General features: G+C 37.6%; 2 protein-coding genes across 4 annotated transcripts in view; both read left to right on the top strand.

Moving 5' to 3' along the window:
• The first annotated feature begins 2,044 nt into the window (after window positions 1–2,044).
• On the top strand, window positions 2,045–5,322 carry LOC111443402 (AP2-like ethylene-responsive transcription factor ANT). The gene is made up of 9 exons (XM_023081204.1): window positions 2,045–2,489; window positions 2,570–3,062; window positions 3,154–3,236; window positions 3,360–3,368; window positions 3,445–3,533; window positions 3,605–3,678; window positions 4,137–4,187; window positions 4,396–4,472; window positions 4,632–5,322. Exons 1-9 carry the CDS (start codon window positions 2,273–2,275, stop codon window positions 5,201–5,203), a joined length of 1,665 nt encoding a protein of 554 aa, XP_022936972.1. The 5' UTR covers window positions 2,045–2,272; the 3' UTR covers window positions 5,204–5,322.
• Window positions 5,323–7,774: 2,452 nt separating this feature from the next.
• Window positions 7,775–8,392, top strand: part of LOC111443405 (transcription factor bHLH74-like) — a 4,716-nt gene continuing 4,098 nt past the window's right edge. For 2 of the 3 annotated variants that reach the window (XM_023081206.1, XM_023081207.1), the window contains exon 1: window positions 7,775–8,370. The gene's annotated coding sequence lies outside the window, so the exon portion shown is untranslated. The remainder of the gene's footprint in view (window positions 8,371–8,392) is intronic. The other variant, XM_023081208.1, reaches the window with a different exon arrangement.

Genomic DNA, 8,392 nt, shown 5'->3' with positions numbered 1-8,392 from the left:
TTTTTTTTTTTTTTTTTTTTTTTTTTTTTTTTTTTTTTTTTTTTTTTTTTTTTTTTTTTTTTTTTTTTTCCTGTTCCATACGGCAGTGGATCGCTAAGGACAGATAGATAAAAACAGACAGATGGAAGGTGTGGTGGCTGTGAAGAACAGTAAATACGACAGCCCCATGTATCCTCTCCTTCTCAAGGAGAGCGTGGAAGTGGACTCGGTAGAGACCCGACAAACAAGCAAACCCAAATACTGTGCTCTAAATTAATAAGTCAATTTAAATTGTGATATCTAATATTTACTCCTTATTAACTTCTTACATCTAATGTATAGAATTACTGATCTTATAAGTAAATATGATTATATTAAATGTAATATAATTATAAAACCCGTCAACCATTTTTATTTGTAGATTAATCTATATTAATTTTAAATATAACATTTTTAATTAAATTTGTTAGTTCATTATCATTTATATTATTTATAATGAAATTGGTAAATGTTACGACAATTTGGGCGATTTGACTACATCAATATAATATACAGCGTTATTAACTAAGGTGAACTAAGGTTTTTTAATATTTATTTTATTTCACAATAGAATATAATATCGGGTCAATTATTATTTTTATATATATTTTAATGTTTGGTTGAGATAATTGTCTGTTTTTTTAAAAGAAAAATATTAAACATTACAACCGTGACTATTTATTTGTTTATTGTCCACATTTAACAACTATTTACAAAACTCAGCTTTTATTTTAAAATTTAAAAGTTGAATAGAGTTTAGCATGCTGGTTAGCAATACTAACACTAATAAATATTGTCAATTTTATATAGTCGATCAATATTACAGTTTTAAAACAGGTAGATTTTCATATAAAAATGTTTCATTTTTGTTTCCAACTAACACGTGATCTCATGGTTATCATGCATCTTGGGAGCGTTGGGGTGGACGGAATGGTCGAGTGAGATGGCCCCATCCATACAAGCCAAAGGACAGCTCTTGTTTTTGTCCAAATGTGATGGGTCTAAGGACAGTGTTCATGACTGGGGACATAGTTTGTTCTTGTTGGACTTTCTGTGACACTTGTAGCTTAGGATTTTAAGCTGGAAATCAAATAGGCATCAACATTCCAAACACAAAATCGGTTTAAATTTTGAAGATAAACAGATAAAGATCCTTAGGACTGCAACGCCCAATGCTCTGCAAACCATGTACGAAAAGACACCAATTTGTCAAATCCACCAGACCTGCCCTTTACTGACTCTGTGATTAAAGCAAAATGAAAAAAAAAACCCCAAACCAAAACCATGGCTGCAATAAAGAGATGATACCCATTTTGGTTACCTGACCTCCGCTTGCTCCGCTCTCTCTGCCCTTCGTAAACTCCGTTTAGATTTAGCAACCTTCTGTAATTGGAGAGAGAGAGTGCCAAAAGCGATTGAAAGTAGCCAATAATGTTTCCATTCTCTTTGGCATTAATGGGAAATTGGGTGCTTTTAGAACAGCAAATGCGTCATTAGAGAAGACCCACCTGGTTTCAATTTGTAATTCTTTTTGAATTTTTTGATCTCAGTTTTGTGTTGGTGGGGACTTTGGATGAGATCGGTAAGAGATTGAAATGAAACATTTTTTATAAGAACGTGAAAATCTCTCCTTAATAGATGGTTTTAAAAATCGTGAGGGGAAGCCTAAGGAAAGTTCAAAGAAGATAATATCGGCTAGTGGTGGGCGAGCCAGAGATCGGCTGTGTGTCAGTGAGGAGGCTGAGTCCTAAATGGATAGACACGAGGTAGTGTGTTAGTAAGGACGTTAGGCCCGGAAGGAATGAATTGGGGAGGATCTCACGTAGATTAGAGAAAGGAAGGCCCTAAAGGGGGTGCTCTCCCTGTCTCTATCAGACGCGTTTTAAAAACTTTGAAGGAGGAGTCGGAAAAGAAAGCGATTCAGGGTATGCTCTACTTGTCTCTATTAGACACGTTTTAAAAATTTTGAGAAAATGCTAAAAAAAAAAAAATAAATAAAGCGAAAGAGGCCAGCTAGCTTACAAGGGGACATTTTCTCTCTTAGTTTTTGAGAAATTTTCGTTCTTTTTGTTTGTTTCATATGCACAGAGACTGGGAGAGCATAAGCATTGTTCATTTCTTTCTATGAACTTTGCAAAACTTAGCTCTATCATGTATATCATTGAGAGGGAAAACCAAATCAGGAGCTTACTTTGTCTCCAATGATTGAGTTGCTTTGCTAAAACACAATAAACTTCTGCATAAGTAGAGGGAGATGACTATGGAAGTTACTTCTGAATCTCAGCAGCATTCTGTCTACCACCACCAAAGCCAGCCAACTCCAGCAATAGCTATCTCCAACACCATGTCAAATAGCTTCTCAGCTTCCCAGCACTACAATGGTGATTTTCTGTCTCCCCTGTCTGTAATGCCGCTCAAGTCAGATGGGTCTCTTTGTATCATGGACTCAATCAGCAGATCACAAACTCCAGGTCTATTTCCTTCTTCTTATGTCAAATCTTTACTCTGATGAAGCTGTTCTAACCAAAAGTTCTTACCTTTTGATGCTTAGAAACATTGCCAAACATCTCCCCAAAACTTGAGGACTTTCTTGGTGGTGCAACTCATGGAAGAGAGGCGGCCACAGCTCTAAGCTTAGACAGCAGATATTACAATCAAAATCCTGAGGCTAACTCAGAAAGACAACAACGTATTCTTCTTCATTCTGAGCGATACTATTCTGGAATGTTCCATTATCCTGCTGAGGATGTCAACAAGGAGTCTCATATTGCAAGTTATTGCTCTGAAATTCGACAAGATATGGAGCAGCGCATCAATGGCTGCTTTGGAGGAGGGAGGAATTGCCAAGACTTGCAGACACTTAGCTTGTCCATGAGCCCTGGCTCTCAGTCTAGTTGTGTTACTACACCAAGCCAAATTTCTCAATCTGGACAAGCCACCATGGAGACAAAGAAAAGGGCTTTGGCTGATCGAAAGCAGCCGGTCCATCGGAAGTCGATCGACACGTTCGGACAAAGAACTTCACAGTATAGAGGTGTTACAAGGTTGTTCTAAAGTTTCTAATATGTTATGTTTGTTTTAGTATAAATCATTTTGAGTTAGTTTAGTGAAATTTTGGTAGTTCTTTGTTATCAGACATAGATGGACTGGTAGATATGAGGCTCATTTGTGGGACAATAGTTGTAAGAAGGAAGGTCAAACCAGGAAAGGGAGACAAGGTACTCAGATTTTAGACCATTTCCTTGTTGCTTGTCATGTTCCTCCAATGTTTTTGTCTAACTTCAAACCATTTCCTTGTTGCTTGTCATGTTCAACTTCCTTATGGATGCTGTTGAATTCAGTTTATCTCGGTAAGCGTTTGTCGAAGAACGTTGCGGTAGGAAGTCGATTACATGGAAGTTTATTGGTAGTTAATTTGAATTTCAGGTGGCTATGATATGGAGGAGAAAGCAGCAAGAGCCTATGATCTTGCAGCTCTCAAGTACTGGGGACCCTCCACACACTTAAACTTCCCAGTATGATATGGTTATAGCGTTATCGTCCAGTTATGGTCTTTTGAATTCTTCTGACAATGGTGCTTTTACAGTTGAAGAACTATGAACTTCAAATTGAAGAAATGATGAACATGAACCGCCAAGAATATGTCGCGCACCTGAGAAGGTACTCGAAAAAGTTCGACCTTATTGTTTCATTTTGTTGCCATACCGTTTGCTCTTCGTATTTCTGTGAGATCCCTCATCGGTTCAAGAGGGGAACGAAACATTCTTTATAAGGGCGTGGAAACCTCTCCAACCATGAGAGAAAGCCCAAATAGAACAATATATGTTAGCGGTGGGCTTGGACTGTTACAAATGGTATTAAAGCCAGACACCGGACAGTGTGCCAGTGAGGCCACTGGACTCCCAAAGGGAGTGGATTTTGAGATCCCATATCAGTTGAAGAGGGGGACGAAACATTTTTTATAAAGGTGTGGAAACCTTTCCCTAACAGTCGAGTTTTAAAACTTTGAGAAGAAGCCTAGGAGGGAAAACCTCAAGAGGACAATATCTGCTAGCGGTGGGCTTGAACGGTTACAATTTTCTTGTAGATGGTCTCATTTTCTGGTTTTTGGTTTGCAGGAAAAGCAGTGGATTCTCCCGGGGAGCTTCCATATACAGAGGAGTAACTAGGTGTGTTTGTAAGATTCAATCAATGTTTTACTTTTTCTTTCTGCTTAATTTTGTGAGATCGGTAAAGGCGAGGAAACCTCTTTTTAGTAGACGGGTTTTAAAACTATAAGACTGACAGCGATACGTAACGAACCATAGCGGACAACATCTGTGAATGGTGGCTTTAGCTGTTACATTAATAAGATCAGTCTTTTGACTGCTTTTTCAGACATCATCAGCATGGGAGATGGCAAGCTCGGATTGGAAGAGTCGCGGGGAATAAAGACCTTTATCTTGGAACATTTGGTTTGTGGAAGTTTCAAGCTGTTAAATTTAGACACTTTTCATATTATGTCTTGAATCTTTAGCTGTGTTCTTTGCTAGCTATGAGGGTCTACAACACTTGACCAATCCAATTTTGTTAGCTTTGTTATCATCTATCCTTTGCGCTATAATGATGTCCAGGCACACAAGAGGAAGCTGCAGAAGCATATGACATAGCAGCTATCAAGTTCCGTGGCATAAACGCCGTGACAAACTTCGACACTTCAAGGTACGACGTAGAAAGGATCATGGCGAGCAGTAGCCTCCTCTCAGGAGAATTTGCAAGACGAAATAGAGATCACAAACCAACCAACGCCATCAAACATGAAGAACCAAAGCAGAACATCTCTCGAACCGACCCCGCGGAGATATACAACAACAATTTAGATTGGAGGACTGTATTCCACGAGAACCTGCTGCTGGATCCAAGCGCAAGCGTCGAATCCATAGACCAAAAGTCCATGGCCTCGAGCGGCGGATACCTGAATAATCTGATCGGAGTCGTCGTAGGTTCAAGCAAGTACAAGGCTCAATTCTCCAATGCTTCATCTGTGGTGAGCAGCTTGAGCAGCTCAAGGGAAACTAGTCCTGACAAGCCAAATGGCTCCTCCTCGGTTCCATTTGGAAGCAATGGAAGAAGTATTTGGAAGCAAATGAGGCCAGCTCCTATTTCTTTGCCTGTTGAGTCAACTGTTGGTTGGAATGATGCCTAAGACAAAGCTTCGTTCCATGTCTTTCTTCATTGTTAAAAAAAACATGTAATGAACTGTCGGAACTGCACTCACGAACACAAGAATCTAATCCAAATCCAATCCACCTTGTTTTCCTCGAATCTTTTGGCTCCAAATTCTAAGCAGGCGGGAAAAAAAATTCATTCAAGCAATGCAACATAATAATTGAGTGTGCCTTTCATTATTTCTTTTGAATGGGATGTACAAATCCAGCTCACAGCCATTGCCAATAATGCAACCAGGCCATGGCCATGACCAAACCCTCGTTTTCTAGCAGTGTAGTTGGGCTATTATAAATGGTATCGGAGCCAGACGTCGAGCGGTGTGTCTGCGAGGACGTTAGCCCCTAACGGAGGTGGATTGTGAGATCCCACGTCAGATGAAACATTCTTTATAAAAATGTGGAAACCTCTTTCTAGCATGCACGTTTTAAAACCGTGATGCTGAAGGTGATACGTAACGGGCTAAAATAGACAATATCTACTAGTGGTGGCTTAGGATGGTACACTCTTAGTCTACAGACCCATCTTCATCGCCATTCCAGCTTTGTTTCTTAGTTAAAGGCGACACAACGCCACCACTTTTACTGTTCTTTTTCAAACAAATGAAGAAGACTTCAACTAATTCTGGAAATTGACAGCAAATTTTCTTAAAAGAAAGAGACAACTGGTTTGCATAATAAGGTGTATGTATGTGTGTGCGCTGTTATAAGCAAAAAATGGAGGGAGATTCTTGGGTCTTTGAAATCCCAGTTTTGCCATAATTTGATGGATTATTGGAGGAATGGGGTATCACTATTTTGCTTTCTTTGTGTAAACACTAAATAAATGTCAAGTGGGTCTCATTGGTGGGGTTCCCACGTGTGTAACCGCTATTTCTGCACGACTCACCAACTGCCATCCCCATTATTTTAAAACTCACATATATATTTTTTAGGATGTTTGATATAAGAAGTAAAAGTTTTAAATTTTTTTAGATTAAATTAATAAAAATATCCTTATTTATCTTTAATCTATTATTAAACTTTCAAAAAAATCAAAATAACCTTAAACTTTAAAAAAATGTAAAAAAATACTCTTATCATTACTTTTGAATAAAACCGTTAATATTTTATTTTTAAAATACATTAAAAAATTTACATTAATATTCTTCCACTTTTTATAAAAGTTCAAAAATACTCTTATCGTTATTACTCTATTTTTAAATTTTAAAATAACACTAACACTATTTACCAATATGCGGCACTTTGATCTAAGGAGTGAAGCTCAAGAATTGGGCTATGGAATTGCCTATTGAAAATGTCACATTGGGCTTGGGCCCATGTTGAATTTGGGCCTATAGTTCTTAGGGCCAGCCCAAATTAAGGTGACTAAGTGTGTGGCATGGGCATCTTTTTTTTTTCTTTTTTTTCTTTTTTTTAATACTTTTTAGAGAGTGTGTGTGAGAGAGAGAGAGAGAGAGAGAGAGAGAGATGGGGTTGCTTTCTGTAAAGAAAAGGAAAAGAGAAACTTTCTTCAAAAGTGTGATGGAATGAAGCATCAAGCATGGGCGGAGATTAGCTTTGAAAAGTAACATGTTTTAAAACAAAGTTCCATTCCCTAATTAATTTATTATTTTAAACTTTTGAATTAAGGCCATTAATTTCAATCTCTTGTATTCTTTATACAAAAAGGAAAATAATTTTTAATTATATATTCCAAATGTTAATGGTCCACTTTCGTATGAGTGTATTGTTTACTTATAAACTTATGATTTTCTTCTTAATTACTACTACTCGTCTCAATAATCCTCAACCATCATTCCCTCAAACAAAGTACATCATAGAACCTTCAAGCATCCTCCCGATAATCAAGACTCGACTCTTTGTCTCTGGAGGTTTCGAACAAAATACACCATTATTCTACGAGAACCTGTTGACTCTGATATCATGTTAGGGATCACGAACTTTTACAAATAGTATGATATTGTTCACTTTAAGTATAAGTTTTCATGATTTTACTTTAAGTTTTTTTTAAATGATTTGTACCAATAGAGTTGTATTCCTTCCTTATAAATTTATGATCGGTATAAAAAGGCGTACAGGCGAATGATTTGGAGTGAGAAGGGAGAGGTGATAAGTTGATGTAGCATCACAATCAATCATGCATCTTCTTTATAATACTATTGAGTAACCACTCCTACTTCAGCTGGGCCCTCACATCAACCGAGAAATATACATAATATAATATTATATATAGAGGAATAGATTTGGGTGGTGTTGACCAGAGGTTTGACTGGGGGTGGGTGGGTGGCTGGCGATTGGCTGTGACTAGAAAGAAGATGCAGACAGACGGGAAGAGTATAGCTGGAAATGGAAGAGCAGGACAAGCAAGTAAATTTTGATGATTAGATTCCAATATTCCATATGTTGCTAACCCCAAAGCACTCTTAATCAAAACAAAACAAAACAAAACAAACCAAATCACAGGCTTACAGCTGTTTCTTTCAATAAATAAATTAACCTCCTTTTTCCCTTTTTCTACTCCAAATTGGCTAATTCTTACCATTTCATTCTTAATCTAACGCAACAAAAATGGAAGAACACACACTAATCTTGATCAGATTACGATACTCATTCGCATTCAAACCCTCCAATTTTAATACCCTGTTTCTTGGTTGTAGCTACCAGGATTGATATCTCCAAACCCTGTCTCTGCTACTCACCTTTGTTCTTCTTCTTGTGTTCTTCCTGTTCTAAGCAAAAACAAAAGGAGGCTTCTCAAATCAATCATACTTGGGCATTTGATTGGATGGAGAACTTGGAAAATGTTTTTCTTCCATACCCAAAAGTGAAAAGGGAATCTGCTTTCCTTTTACTGCATTCATGAGCTGTTTCATAGCTAATCTCATTGTTTCTTCTCCACTTTATACTCTCAAAGCTTCACTTTCTTGCGTTGGCCCCCCAAATATATATATTTTTTTGCTTCCCTTTCCTTTTTGCATTTGAACGCAGCAGAACAGAGCAAGCTTCTTCTACACCTTCATGGGGATGCTGCTTTTACTTTAACGCCTTATAAAGCTGCAAACCCTACTACATTTTGTTCTTTGTTTACTCTCGCAAGATATCACCCTCCCCCCTCAGCTCTGGTCAAAACCGCCTTTCCTCTTTCTTTTTTTTTTTTTTTTTTTTTT

Source organism: Cucurbita moschata, unplaced genomic scaffold, assembly GCF_002738365.1.
Source record: "Cucurbita moschata cultivar Rifu unplaced genomic scaffold, Cmos_1.0 Cmo_Scf00005, whole genome shotgun sequence".
NCBI classification, from domain to species: domain Eukaryota; kingdom Viridiplantae; phylum Streptophyta; class Magnoliopsida; order Cucurbitales; family Cucurbitaceae; genus Cucurbita; species Cucurbita moschata.
The sequence above is the reverse complement of the archived record's forward strand: the minus strand, read 5'-3'. Positions and strand labels throughout refer to the sequence as shown.